Source organism: Salmo salar, chromosome 17, assembly GCF_965601325.2.
Source record: "Salmo salar chromosome 17, fSalSal1, whole genome shotgun sequence".
NCBI classification, from domain to species: Eukaryota; Metazoa; Chordata; class Actinopteri; order Salmoniformes; family Salmonidae; genus Salmo; species Salmo salar.
In genome coordinates, this window is record NC_138307.1 from 28,778,223 (window position 1) to 28,792,931 (window position 14,709).

The 14,709-nt window shown below is 44.9% G+C and overlaps 2 protein-coding genes across 3 annotated transcripts; one reads left to right on the top strand and one right to left on the bottom strand.

Moving 5' to 3' along the window:
* Positions 1-4,866: 4,866 nt before the first annotated feature.
* mzt1 (mitotic spindle organizing protein 1) lies at positions 4,867-6,779 on the bottom strand. Its single transcript, XM_014167783.3, has 3 exons — positions 6,530-6,779; positions 6,064-6,209; positions 4,867-5,483 (listed from the first exon to the last, which is right to left on the bottom strand). Exons 1-3 carry the CDS (start codon positions 6,582-6,584, stop codon positions 5,469-5,471), a joined length of 216 nt encoding a protein of 71 aa, XP_014023258.1. The 5' UTR covers positions 6,585-6,779; the 3' UTR covers positions 4,867-5,468.
* An 80-nt stretch (positions 6,780-6,859) lies between these two features.
* On the top strand, positions 6,860-14,638 carry LOC106583508 (bora aurora kinase A activator). 2 transcript variants are annotated; one of them, XM_014167775.3, is made up of 10 exons: positions 6,860-6,947; positions 7,268-7,441; positions 8,174-8,280; positions 9,129-9,259; positions 9,414-9,524; positions 9,704-9,960; positions 10,406-10,562; positions 10,800-11,380; positions 11,702-11,846; positions 13,872-14,638. In XM_014167775.3, the coding sequence occupies exons 2-9, from the start codon at positions 7,289-7,291 to the stop codon at positions 11,843-11,845; spliced, it is 1,641 nt and encodes a 546-aa protein (XP_014023250.1). In that variant the 5' UTR covers positions 6,860-6,947; positions 7,268-7,288; the 3' UTR covers position 11,846; positions 13,872-14,638. The 2 variants fall into 2 exon arrangements, with proteins under 2 accessions (XP_014023250.1, XP_045555509.1); XM_045699553.2 differs by lacking the exons at positions 6,860-6,947; positions 7,268-7,441; positions 8,174-8,280 and adding an exon at positions 8,788-8,826.
* The last annotated feature ends 71 nt before the right edge of the window (positions 14,639-14,709 follow it).

Here is a 14,709-nt window from a genome sequence, read left to right on the forward strand (position 1 = left end):
CAGGGTAGAGAGAGGAGACAGACAAACAGACAGGGTAGAGAGAGGAGACAGACAAACAGACAGGGTAGAGAGAGGAGACAGACAAACAGACAGGGTAGAGAGAGGAGACAGACAAACAGACAGGGTAGAGAGAGGAGTCCGACAAACAGACAGGGTAGAGAGAGGAGACAGACAAACAGACAGGGTAGAGAGAGGAGTCCGACAAACAGACAGGGTAGAGAGAGGAGACAGACAGACAGACAGGGTAGAGAGAGGAGACAGACAGGGTAGAGAGAGGAGACAGACAAACAGACAGGGTAGAGAGAGGAGAGAGACAGACAGACAGGGTAGAGAGAGGAGACAGACAAACAGACAGGGTAGAGAGAGGAGACAGACAAACAGACAGGGTAGAGCGAGGAGACAGACAGACAGACAGGGTAGAGAGAGGAGACAGACAGACAGACAGACAGACAGACAGACAGACAGACAGACAGACAGACAGACAGACAGACAGACAGACAGACAGACAGACAGACAGACAGGGTAGAGAGAGGAGACAGACAGACAGACAGACAGACAGACAGACAGACAGACAGACAGACAGACAGACAGACAGACAGACAGACAGACAGACAGACAGACAGACAGACAGGGTAGAGAGAGGAGACAGACAAACAGACAGGGTAGAGAGAGGAGACAGACAGACAGGGTAGAGAGAGGAGACAGACAGGAGAGAGAGGAGACAGACAGGGTAGAGAGAGGAGACAGACAGGAGAGAGAGGAGACAGACAGGATAGAGAGAGGAGACAGACAGGATAGAGAGAGGAGACAGACAGGATAGAGAGAGGAGACAGACAGGAGAGAGAGGAGACAGACAGGATAGAGAGAGGAGACAGACAGGATAGAGAGAGGAGACAGACAGGATAGAGAGAGGAGACAGACAGGAGAGAGAGGAGACAGACAGGATAGAGAGAGGAGACAGACAGGATAGAGAGAGGAGACAGACAGGAGAGAGAGGAGACAGACAGGATAGAGAGAGGAGACAGACAGGAGAGAGAGGAGACAGACAGGATAGAGAGAGGAGACAGACAGGAGAGAGAGAGGAGAGGCAGAGCGCCCGTCAGCCCAGCAGCCATCTGCTCATCTCCTGTTAATGAACAAAGCAAACAGCAGGAGTCAAGGCCAGCTCAGCTCTGCTCCAAATCCGGGTTCTTTTTATTGACAGAAACACACACACTTTAATTGTATTAGGCTTGATTAAAAACAGGGGCAAGGACAACTTTCAGACCTTACAGCTCTCTCCGCTTCAGTCAACTAATGGTAATGGAGTTGCTAGGCTGTGTTCCTGAGGAAGAGTCACTCATTGTTGATCTGACTACAGGCCCAGGATTGAAGTAACTGCTGTAACATTCACTATGCCTATGGAAAAAGGCTTCTAGGAAGTACAATGTATATTGAGTAACCTATACTAAAATCACAATGTTTAAAGGGGCAATCAGCGGTTTCTACATCCATTTTTGGACTTAATTTGTATAAATGAATGATATGAACCCAATGATTCTTGAAGAATATAACTTATAAATGCCTCATGAACTTAGTTTAACTGTCACACTCCATGAGAACCCAAAATATAAGCTTGTTTTACTCCAGTGTTTCTAAACAAAGTAAATGTAAACAAACACTATATGGCCCCAAAACATGGTTAAAATGAACATTTTGATATCATGGATGGTCAGTCCTTGCATCAATAGTTTTAACTATAAACTGTAGATCAGTTCAATTTCTCCAGCCTCTCATCCCTCAGCCTTTTACTGAAACAAGGGGTGGGGAAAACGCTTTGTTATTGTTCCTACTGCTGATTGTGGCTTTAAGTGCTACAAACAGACGATGGAGCTATTTGGAAATGTGATGATAACAAAGACAGGCCTGATTTCCATCATTAACTGTAGGCCTACAATATATTTCTAATGTAATCATCATTGATTGTAATGTGGTTAGTCTCAGCAGCCACAGCTGGCTGTATCCAAACATCCCCACTGGTCATCAACTATTATTGTAGCCTACAACATGATGATGATCAACTCTCATATTTACAACCTCAAGATGATGATGATGCTGTTCATCTCGCGCCGTATTCAACACGGTGGGTCCCGTGCGCAGCACATATCAAATACCAAACAGATGGCTGGTAGACAAACAAGCTAATTTATCTCGGAGCCAGCGGCGGGGAACGAATGAGTCTTTTCTCACCTACCGAAGCTAAATGTTGATTTTTCTTGTCTTCTTCATTCCTCCACATTTAGCAGCTGGCTGCCTGCGCGTTTCACATCAACTCAAATGAAAGACAATCTTGTTTTCATTAATTTCCAACACAGTGAGTCTCTTGTTATGGAGATTAAAACGAGTCTGTGATGCCCATCATTTGTCTTGATGATAGACTGGGGGCCCCAACCCAGAGATGCCAATACACTACATACGGTTTGCCTGGGTAGATATATCTATTAAATGCCTCTCTATATTTGATAGACCACATGTGTCTTACCGTTCCCACAACACACATTTGGGGGAAACAAATGCTCAGCCACAGTGCAGGGCACCTTGCCAGGGCCATGCTGAAGGGAACAACTACCTGCAACCAGTAGCCTTGTTAACAGTTCATCTTCCACCCTTAAAAAAAGCAACACCCACCCAAGATGAAGGTAGTAGGGGGTAACTGCCCCTGGTGAAACTGCCCCCCCCCCCCCCCCCCCCCCCCCAACACATTCCCTGGTCTGTCACTGTTCTTGCTCAACAACAACAAATGTCCTCATCACAACTTTTGGAGATATTTCAACAAAACAATTTTGTGATAAGTTGATCAAATTTTTTGAATAGTTGAAAAAGTTGTAGATATATACCAATATAGTTAGATCTATAATTGTTATTTAAATATACAAGTAGGAGAGCCTTAAGATACATAATCAAGAGAGAAACATGTTGGATGAGTGTGACTTGCCCCCCCCCCCCCCCCCCGCTAGTTTATACTAACTTGCTTGCTAGCAACCCACTAGCAGTAAATGCTAGCCAGCTAGCTAGTTAGCATAAGCTGCAAAGAGTGCTAGCTAGCAACCTCCTTACTACCAGATCGTCTGAGGTAAAATACATTAAAAAGATAACGTAGCTTAATTGCAGTTGTAAATGTTTCCACCAGTGACTGATAGCTTTACAGTTAATGTTACTTTATAGCCTTTTAGCTATTTTACACAGCATTTTATGTCATATATCTAGATAGCTAGCTAACTGTTTGAGAGAGCTTTTAAATTGGCATCTCTCCCCCTGTTTTCAGTCACAGGTGGGGACTGGATTAGGTCTGAGCAGTGTAGGAGTTGGACTCATGAGTTGTGCTCCAATTTGACTGGGTATAGCTTTATTTGTGACATATACTACCAGTCCAAAGGTTTGGACACACCTACTCATTCAAGGGTTTTTATTTATTTATTTTCTACATTGTAGAATAGTATTGAAGACATCAAAACTATGAAATAACACATATGGAATCATGTAGTAAACAAAAAAGTGTTAAACAAATCAAAATATATTTTATAATTGAGATTCTTCAAAGTAGCCACCTTTGCCTTATTATTCTACAATGCAAAAAATAGTACAAATAAAGAAAAAACCCTTGAATGAGTAGGCGTGTCCAAACTTTTGACAGGTACTGTATGTACAAATGCAATAGCAGAACATAAGTTGCTACATCAATGCTACACTGAATTAATTAGTTAAGTTGTTATTAAATGTTATACCCTAATGAAATGTAATATTATTAGTTATATTCCATTCCAATATTCCATTCCAATTAAGATTTTATTTTATTAATTAAAAACAACTATTGAAAACCTTTTGATCCTGAATGAAATTTTAAAGACTGTTGGGATTTAAAACCTTGCATTATTCAAATCATATTTAGTGCAATTGTACATCATGGATTGTATTGAAAAGGAACAAAGAACAAAGAAAATGAATGTGCAGGTGAGTTAAAAAGAGGGACTTTACATCACATCTCTTCATAGTGCGGATATTAATGGTGACACCATTTCCCCCCCACATATTTTATTCAAATAATTTAACTAAAAACAACTAGACGTAGCTTTGAAGTATTACTTACTAAAGAATGTCGAAATTAAACTGATTGAATGGATTTTAACACACTGTGTGAAACTCTATGGCCCAATCTGCTACCAGGTATCTGGCACCGCGGGCACTTTAAAACACCGCTTTCCTAAAAACATTTCAGGAAATAACTAACAAAGTGAACTATAGCCATTTATTTCCCTTTATAGTTTATTCGCCAAAGCATGACCTTCATCCACATACAATTTTTTCTCCAAATGTAGCTTTTTTGTGTCAGCAATACGACATTGTTCTTAGTGGGGGCTAGTGACCCACTAGATCCCTACCTCCTTCGTTCTTATTACTTGTGCAGAGACATTTTCCTGAGATCTCCAATTGAAAGATATTTAACTAGGCAAGTCAAGAACAAATTCTTATTTACAATGACGGCCTCCCCGGCCAAACCCTAATGACGCTGGGCCAATTGTGGATGCCGCCCAATGGGACTCCCAATCACGGCCAGTTGTGATACAGCCTGGAATCAAACCAGAGTCTGTTGTGACGCCTCCTGCACTGAGATGCAGTGCTTTAGACCGCTGCGCCACTCAGGAGCCCAGGTGTCCTTATCAGAGAACTCCTCAACAGAAGAACATTGCAGACAGAGGACATGGAGGATATCGTATCTACACTGATTTATGACTCTTTAATTTAACTAGGTAAACTTTTCTACTGGTAAACTGGATAGTACTTCTGAATCATCATGATCTAATGAGTAAGTAAAGAAACACTGCCACCTTGTGGATATAAAATGCAACTGCTTTTAATATTGAGTTCCATCCATCATTGACAATCCTGGACACTTCGAGAGAAAAAAAACAAAAAACTTTGACATGTCAGACATTGAAGAAAAAAACGGACATTAAATTCATATAAAACTACACACAATTCGCAATAAATTAGACTTCTTTACACATCCAAAAAGCTATAAAGGAATTGAAAACAACCCATCATTGTAGCACTGTGTGATGATGGATAGTGCCATTGATTAGGTTTCCTTCAGTCAGAAGAAAGACGACTGAACTGACAACCTATATGATTGAGGGAGGGAGGGGTACTGAAACATTGGATATCAGGGCATTGCAGTCATTCATATTGCCAGATTGCACACCAAGCTGATGACAGGAACACAAAAGTCAAGGAGAATTGGCCACTGATGTTGCCAGACCAAATGTTACACACACACCATTTTCCTTCAAATGAAGCCAGGGGTCAAATCCAGAGGCACGAGGAATAGGTCAGGGTAATAGACGCTCACTATTTGGCAATATTGTGAAACTTGACAGCATGAAAAGACTTCCACTCAGCGGAATTGTTCTGTTGGGATCAGTCTTGGATCCTCAGTTGTCAGAGGCCTGGAACAGAAGGAAGACAAATATTGGCATATTGTTTAGACATTAAGTTTGTGACTACAGGTGCAACATGCAACAGTGGTGAGGCAGAGACGGAGTTATCTAGATCCAGTCAGAAAGAACCTAGCCTATCAGATTGAAGCATAATGGACTCATTAAAACAGTGGCAGTTATGTGAAGGATAACCACAGCAATTGACCGTGTCATGTACAGAGCAGAGTCTAATACAGGACTCTCCAACCCTGTTCCTGGAGAGCTACCGTCCTGTACAGAGCAGAGTCTAATACAGGACTCTCCAACCCTGTTCCTGGAGAGCTACCGTCCTGTACAGAGCAGAGTCTAATACAGGACTCTCCAACCCTGTTCCTGGAGAGCTACCGTCCTGTACAGAGCAGAGTCTAATACAGGACTCTCCAACCCTGTTCCTGGAGAGCTACCGTCCTGTACAGAGCAGAGTCCATTTAGTCCTATTGAGTCTCTATAGCAGGGTCCACGGGACAAACTTGGTCCAACCTTGTTCTATTGTGTCTCTATAGACTCCGTTCTGTAAGTATCTATCCCTGTCCCCTGAACATGGCCTTACTTTTAGTGAATCTGAGGCTTTACGTAGCTCCTTGATGACAGAGGACAGGGCCTCTGGGTTGATGCCCTGCTCACACAGCCTGACACAGATAGACAGAGACTCCATGTCCAGGCCTGTGTTCAATAGCCTAGAGATCTCCAGCAGCACTTGTGGGGAAAAATAGGAGAGAAAATAATAACATGAAATTGGCACTCTAGTTACCCATTGTCTGGCATATAACGAGCTGTATAGTTTAAACCATGTCACCTTTCAAGATAAAAGTGTTCTTACTAATACTGCTGTGTGGTGGATTGTTGCCATGGGTACAGAACGAAATGTGATAAATAGCTAGCTAGCTAAAGTTACCTAGCTAACTACCTTACTGTCAAGCCAATCTTTAGGCATTGCAATCAATAGAGTGTGTCACATTTGTAAAACACATATCTAGGTTCTACAACAGACATGATCATAACCTTAGCTAACTCACCATCCATTGTTTCTCGGACAGCATTCATGTTGTTAGCATTAGCACTGCTAGCCATGATCAGTTCGTGTGGGACCTCTGAGATTAACTCAACAGCAACTTCAACAGTTCAAGCTGATTTACAAAAATACTTCTACTATCACAACCCCGTCATTTGGATAAATTAGAAATAGTACATTTGTTGATAAAGTCTACCATGAGTATATACTTTGCTAGTCAGCTTACTAACGACCACACAAGCGAAAGGAAGTGACGTCGCTGTGAATTTGGAGCGTTCTGAAATCTTTAATCTGATTGGTTGTCAGGCACTTCCTATTAACTTCTATTGGTCAATTGGCGTTGTGGGAAAACTGAAATAAACGTTTGAAACAACTGACTCTGGAACCTTATTTTGGTTGTGTTGAAAACTTCTGCAGCTGCTGTGAGTATCAGGGCTTCAATATCAAATAACATATCGAATAGATCTATCAAATGAACCTCTCAGAATAGTTTCTAAAGCCTTAGCTAGCCAGGCATTTAACGAAACGTTTGGGATAGCTAGTATGTAGTAGATTGTGGGACCAACAGCCAGCTAGTTTAGCTTACGTTAGCTAGCTAGCTAGTCTTTCATGTAAGTAAGGTTTGTTCTCTTGATAGTATTACAGTAATTGTTTGGCTTTCTCTAGTACTTAGTGATCTTTGATTAGCATACTATTTATACTGGATCAAAGCTGATTAATGTTTGAATTCCTGCATCAATAGGTTCAGGTTTGTGGTCAGACTATGGGAGATCTTCCAGATGTCCAGATCACTCCTGAGACTCCAGGGAGGGCAGCTATCCGTAACCCCTTCGAGAGCCCCAACGACTACCATCGCCTGCAAGAATCCGTGGTCCCCAGCCCCTCTGTCTTCAAGTCCTCCAAGACCTCCGGAGCTGTAAGTGTAAACCTACACTGAGTGAACAAAACATTGAGTTGCATTGCCTTTTGCCCTCAGAACAGCCTCAGTTCGTCGGGGCATGGACAACAAGGTGTAGAAAGCGTTCCACAGGGAAGTTGGCCCATATTGACTACAATGCTTCCCACAGGTGTGTCAAGTTGGCTGGATGTCCTTTGGTTGGTGGACCATTCTTGATACACACGGGAAACGGTTGAGCGTGAAAAACCCAGCAGCGTTGCAGTTCTTGGCACACTCAAACCTGTGCCCCTGGCACATACTACCATACCCTGTTCAAAGACACTTAAATATTTTGTCTTGCCCATTCACCCTCTGAATGGCACACATACACAATCCATGTCTCAATTGTCTCAAGGCTTACAAATCCTTATTTAACCTGTCTCCTCCCCTTCATCTACACTGATTGAAGTGGATTTAAAGAGACCTCAATAAAAGATCATAGCTTTCACCTGGTCAGTCTGTCATCCTAATATTTTGTACACATTTATGGTCTGGTCTCATACATATCTTGTATAGTTCACCCACTTCAATAGCCTGAAGGACAACTGACCTCCATGATCAGCAAGTCAGTTAGCAGGTTTATCTCCTTCAGAAGTCCTGTCATTGTCCTCTTGTGAACGTAATCACCTGTTTTACAGAGCCACCTAGTGACGTTCCTTCAATCACTACCTGAATCGTTATTCTCAATGTTTTCTTGATCATTGTTTTCAGACACCAGCCAAGTTTAAATGGGACATAGATGAGATGTCTAGCCTGCTCCCTGTGGACATAGACGCTGAGGATATCCACCGCCAGTCCTTGTACCTCAGTCAGACCAGGTGAGGAACTAGTAACCAGGCCTTGTACCTCAGTCAGACCAGGTGAGGAACTATTAACCAGTCCTTGTACCTCAGTCAGACCAGGTGAGGAACTAGTAACCAGTCCTTGTACCTCAGTTAGACCAGGTGAGGAACTAGTAACCAGTCCTTGTACCTCAGTCAGACCAGGTGAGGAACTAGTAACCAGTCCTTGTACCTCAGTCAGACCAGGTGAGGAACTAGTAACCAGTCCTCGTACCTCAGTTAGACCAGGTGAGGAACTAGTAACCAGTCCTTGTACCTCAGTTAGACCAGGTGAGGAACTAGTAACCAGTCCTTGTACCTCAGTTAGACCAGGTGAGGAACTAGTAACCAGTCCTTGTACCTCAGTCAGACCAGGTGAGGAACTAGTAACCAGTCCTTGTACCTCAGTCAGACCAGGTGAGGAACTAGTAACCAGTCCTCGTACCTCAGTTAGACCAGGTGAGGAACTAGTAACCAGTCCTTGTACCTCAGTTAGACCAGGTGAGGAACTAGTAACCAGTCCTTGTACCTCAGTCAGACCAGGTGAGGAACTAGTAACCAGTCCTTGTACCTCAGTTAGACCAGGTGAGGAACTAGTAACCAGTCCATGTACCTCAGTTAGACCAGGTGAGGAACTAGTAACCAGTCCTTGTACCTCAGTTAGACCAGGTGAGGAACTAGTAACCAGTCCATGTACCTCAGTCAGACCAGGAACTCTGACCAGGTTAAGGTTTACAATGCACACAAGACAAATGGGGAGCACTTTGAAATACAACTGCTGCTGAGAGGTTGGGGGTATTGGTTTATTGGTCTGGTAACTGCTTTGTTTTTTTGAAAACATCCAGGATGGATTCTGACATCGAGGAGAAACGTCAGAATGCTATCGAGCAGTTTTTCACGAAAGGCGCCATTGTGCCTTCACCATGGACCGAACCAACAAGCAAACAGAAATCAGCACAGATGCACTTTGGGAAGAGTAAGTGAATCCAATGAGTTGGAGTTAAGTCGCTTTTCACTCACCAACACTCACACATTATAGTTTTTATTTTCTGTCATTTTCTATTTCCTGAATAACTGTTATGTTCAGCCATTTCTATGGATGTTAAATGAGTAAATGTTTCTATCTTTAGGTTCCATGTCCCCACTGATACTAGAAGATCCACTATCAACTAAAAAAATCACAGTAGGCTGCCAGACAGTCCTGTCCTTACCTGTGGACTTCCACCTGGACAAAATATTAGGTAAACCTTTACATGTCAGTGAACACTCCATACATGTAATGTTTATCTCTGTGCAGATATTACCAGACTGCCAGGAAACCTTAACAGGTCTCACAAATTGTCTGTCTGTCTGTCTGTCTGCCTTCCTTCCTTCCTTCCTTCCTTCCTTCCTTCCTTCCTTCCCCCCCACCCCACCCCAGGAGAATACTACAGACTGAAGGAGGTGTCTCAGCAGGATCAGGTTCAGGACACCATGAGCTCCTCGTCTCTGAGACGCAAGTTGTTTCTGGACGGCCAAGGGAGTGGCTCAGAGTCCTCCAGCCCCCCCAGCCCAGAGGGAGGGGAGGGAGAGCCCCCTGGGGGAGAAGGGGGAGGGGATAGAGATTTCCTCTCACCCATGAGCGCCTCTCCTCTGCCCTGCCCGTTGTCTGGCATGTCTGCCCTGACCCCCTCCACTGTAAGTGTGCCACTATTCAATGTCAATGGTGTCTGACCAGTGTGTTCAGTGACAGTGAAACATGCTAGCAAGTGTGGTTTGTTGCTCTGGTTCTAAGCATGTGTTGTTATTATCACAGGGCTGCCCAATCCTTTTCCTGGAGAGCTGCCATCCAAAAGGTTTTCACTGGGTCGGGTTAGTTACAACTGGGGTTAGAGTTAACCTACAGGAGGTTATCTCTCCAGGAACAGGGTTGGAGTTAAAACCTACAGGAGGTTATTTCTCCAGGAACAGGACAGCTCTGCTATAGCAGATGCTATACTCCTTCTAAAGTGGTACTGTGTATAACATCTAGGAGGGAATCTGTTTGTGTGAGGAAGAATCACAAAGCTAGGATTTCAAATAAACGTCACTGCTTGTTTTCTCTCTTGCCATTTTAATGAGACGTTGTCTCTCTTTTTCGAAGGGTCTTTTCTCGTCCAGCCCGATCCAGGGTCGTTACCGAACCTACAGCCTGGGAAGTGTCACCAGCCCCCTGTGCCCTGAGCGCTCCTCTCCTGCTGGCTTCCAGTCCCCTGCCCTGTCCCCCATCGGACCACAGTTCACACAGACACCCATAGCAGGTATACGAGTCATTTAAAGAGGTGTTTTATGTCCTTATTGGTATAATGCGTCTTAAATGTTGTTATACCATAAACCTGATGCAGCTTTGGAGACATTATCTATGGAAACTGATTGAATATGTCTGTGCAGATTTGCACATCTTTTACGGACCTCAACCTGTTGAGTCAAGTCATTAGGTGAACGGTGTCCATGTTATTGGTAAGTTGAGTGATGCCGTGATTGTTTTTCCTGTCTAGGAGAGAGGAAGAAGCTGAGCTTTGTGACCCCTGAAGGTGTTCCTCTAGACATGGACATCAACTCCTGTACAGAGAGCCCCTACGTAGACGGCTGTTCCCCCATCTGCTTCTGCTCCTCGCTCCAGCCCCCGGGCCGGACCCAGGTCAACCCTGAGCTCAGACTCGGAGCCCCCTGCTGGGCCTCACCCCCAACCATCTCCCCCAACCCTTCCCTCCTGGACCAGGAGAATATATGTCCCTCTACTTCACTACCAGCCATGGAGCTGGGCGCCTGCTCCCCCTTCCCGGTGCCGTGTGTACCCAGGACCAGTGGGGGTCTGCTGGGGCTGGGGAGGCTGTGTGAGGGGGGTCCAGGGATGGGCCAGCCTCTGTTGGACTCAGTGAAGATGGAGGAGGAGGTGGAGAACGGCGAGGTGGAAGTGGACCTCCCTGTGGAAGAGGAGGAAGGAGGTGTGACTCCTGTTGGTGTCTGGTTGACCAGCTCCCGTGTCGGGGCGAGTGTGATGGCAGCGGAGGCGTCTCATATGTTTGTGTCTCTGCTAGCTGAAGGAAGCTGCATCCCTTATGATAACAGCATGCAGGTCTGTATCTACTGGTCTACTGACTAAACCGCTCCAATCACAACAGAATAGACCTCTAACAAGCTGGCCACCAGTTTTACATTTCAGAAAAGGCATTTAAATGTTTCTAAAAAGAAAAACAGTTGGAAGAGTTACTGGCATGTATGTAACTGACTGTGGGTTTGACTTTTTTGCACTAAAATGTTTTGGTTGAATGTACACAGATGGATCACATACTTTTAATTATTCTCAGATTTCTGATTACCATGTTAATCACTGGGAGAGGCACTGATTTGACAATCTGTTTGAATAGAATTTTAACTGACTGCTTTCTCTGTGTAGGTGGACAGTGGGTACAACACATACGCTGGCACTGCCACCGCCAGCCTGATAGATGCCATGAGTTCAGACAGCCAGAGTAAGGAGTCATTCGACGCAGCACACATCCCAGACGAGGTCTTCCCTCACAGCAGACACACTGACTAAGGTAAGGTAACCCACACCAGACACACTGACTGAGGTAAGGTAACCCACACCAGACACACTGACTGAGGTAAGGTAACCCACACCAGACACACTGACTGAGGTAAGGTAACCCACACCAGACACACTGACTAAGGTAAGGTAACCCACACCAGACACACTGACTAAGGTAAGGTAACCCACACCAGACACACTGACTGAGGTAAGGTAACCCACACCAGACACACCAAGACTGAGGTAAGGTAACCCACACCAGACACACCAAGACTGAGGTAAGGTAACCCACACCAGACACACCAAGACTGAGGTAAGGTAACCCACACCAGACACACCAAGACTGAGGTAAGGTAACCCACACACACCAAGACTGAGGTAAGGTAACCCACACACACCAAGACTGAGGTAAGGTAACCCACACACACCAAGACTGAGGTAAGGTAACCCACACACACCAAGACTGAGGTAAGGTAACCCACACACACCAAGACTGAGGTAAGGTAACCCACACACACCAAGACTGAGGTAACGTAACCCACACACACCAAGACTGAGGTAAGGTAACCCACACCAGACACACCAAGACTGAGGTAAGGTAACCCACGCACACCAAGACTGAGGTAAGGTAACCCACGCACACCAAGACTGAGGTAAGGTAACCCACACCAGATACACTGACTAAGGTAAGGTAACCCACACCAGACACACTGACTGAGGTAAGGTAACCCACACCAGACACACTGACTGAGGTAAGGTAACCCACACCAGACACACTGACTGAGGTAACGTAACCCACACCAGACACACTGACTGAGGTAACGTAACCCACACACACCAAGACTGAGGTAAGGTAACCCACACCAGACACACCAAGACTGAGGTAAGGTAACCCACACCAGACACACCAAGACTGAGGTAAGGTAACCCACACCAGACACACCAAGACTGAGGTAAGGTAACCCACACCAGACACACCAAGACTGAGGTAACGTAACCCACACACACCAAGACTGAGGTAACGTAACCCACACACACCAAGACTGAGGTAACGTAACCCACACACACCAAGACTGAGGTAACGTAACCCACACACACCAAGACTGAGGTAAGGTAACCCACACACACCAAGACTGAGGTAAGGTAACCCACACACACCAAGACTGAGGTAAGGTAACCCACACACACCAAGACTGAGGTAAGGTAACCCACACACACCAAGACTGAGGTAAGGTAACCCACACACACCAAGACTGAGGTAAGGTAACCCACACACACCAAGACTGAGGTAAGGTAACCCACACACACCAAGACTGAGGTAAGGTAACCCACACACACCAAGACTGAGGTAACGTAACCCACACACACCAAGACTGAGGTAACGTAACCCACACACACCAAGACTGAGGTAACGTAACCCACACACACCAAGACTGAGGTAACGTAACCCACACACACCAAGACTGAGGTAAGGTAACCCACACCAGACACACCAAGACTGAGGTAAGGTAACCCAACGATGCAGTTAAAAAGCCAGATCAGCAAAAAATTCAAAGGGACTATTAACTTAATAGAAGCTGTTCGGCAGTCTGGCGGCCTGGGGGTAGAAGCTGTTCGGCAGTCTGGCGGCCTGGGGGTAGAAGCTGTTCGGCAGTCTGGCGGCCTGGGGGTAGAAGCTGTTCGGCAGTCTGGCGGCCTGGGGGTAGAAGCTGTTCGGCAGTCTGGCGGCCTGGGGGTAGAAGCTGTTCGGCAGTCTGGCGGCCTGGGGGTAGAAGCTGTTCGGCAGTCTGGCGGCCTGGGGGTAGAAGCTGTTCAGGAGACTTTTGGTCCCAGACTTGGTACTCCAGTACCTCTTGCTGTGTGGTAGCAGAGAGAATAACTTGGGTTGCTGGAGTCTTTGACGATGTTTAGTGCTTTCCTCTGACACCAGAATTGGATCTTATTTCATTTGTGAGTTTACACATTGCTAAACCATGATTGACGTGGTACAGTTTATGAAGACACACATATGAATGGAGAATATTTTGTTTTCCAGACTGTTTTTCCTCAACACCATTGAGTGAGCTGATTGGAAGAGAACACAAGGAAGCCCCTCCCAGCTGAAGCCTATGATGTCTTGCCAATGTTGCACCGTTTTAAAGCAGCCATGTCAGGAGTCTGTTCATTAGTCAGATTCTGTTGCAAAACATTTGTAATGGAAACCGTTTACTCTAGAAATGGAACCTACCTGAATTTGTCCAATAGAAACAAATTGTTGCCAAACGCTTTGTTTAGAGTAAACCGTTTGTTGCAAAACATTTAGCAACAGAATCCGTGTACTGAATACACCCCGGCTAAGTGACAATGTTTAGATGCCGCCATTCGCACAAATGAACCTTGAAATGAATTCCTATTGGCGCTAGCTATCCCTCGTAATGGAGTTGAAATGTGCTCACTAAGGTGTCTGAAATGGCACCCTATATAGTGCACTACTTTTGAGCCCTGTGGGCGTTGGTGAATGGTGCACTATATAGGGAATAAGGTGCTATTTTGTTGAACTTAGTGTTGACGTGAACAAGGGACTGATGAAACTTGACTTTCATATGTACTTATACATTTTATATTCTTGTTGATTGTGAATTTAGCATTATATGAATCATTTTTATTTTTGATCAGTTAAACAATTACGGGAATGTGAATTGTGATAAAGGATTTTTTATTGCAAATTGTTATATTTGAATAACTGCAGAGCTCCCCATGTGATTGAATGGGTGGAAAGTTCAGACAAGAACACTGAGCCACATTAAATGTTGTACACCTGGACTTCTCTTTAGTTTCCTGGCTACATTTCAATTACATGCATCTACTCCAATCACCAAACAGAGAGAATAGCC

Bases quoted from the DNA above. Each gene is read 5' to 3' on its own strand.
- LOC106583508 (XM_014167775.3), top strand. From the start codon at position 7,289: ATGGGAGATCTTCCAGATGTCCAGATCACTCCTGAGACTCCAGGGAGG. The intron at 7,442-8,173 runs GTAAGTGTAAAC...CATTGTTTTCAG, and splicing joins CCTCCAAGACCTCCGGAGCT to ACACCAGCCAAGTTTAAATG. The intron at 11,381-11,701 runs GTCTGTATCTAC...TTCTCTGTGTAG, and splicing joins CTTATGATAACAGCATGCAG to GTGGACAGTGGGTACAACAC.
- mzt1 (XM_014167783.3), bottom strand. From the start codon at position 6,584: ATGGCTAGCAGTGCTAATGCTAACAACATGAATGCTGTCCGAGAAACA. The intron at 6,210-6,529 runs GTGAGTTAGCTA...TTTCCCCACAAG, and splicing joins TGTCCGAGAAACAATGGATG to TGCTGCTGGAGATCTCTAGG.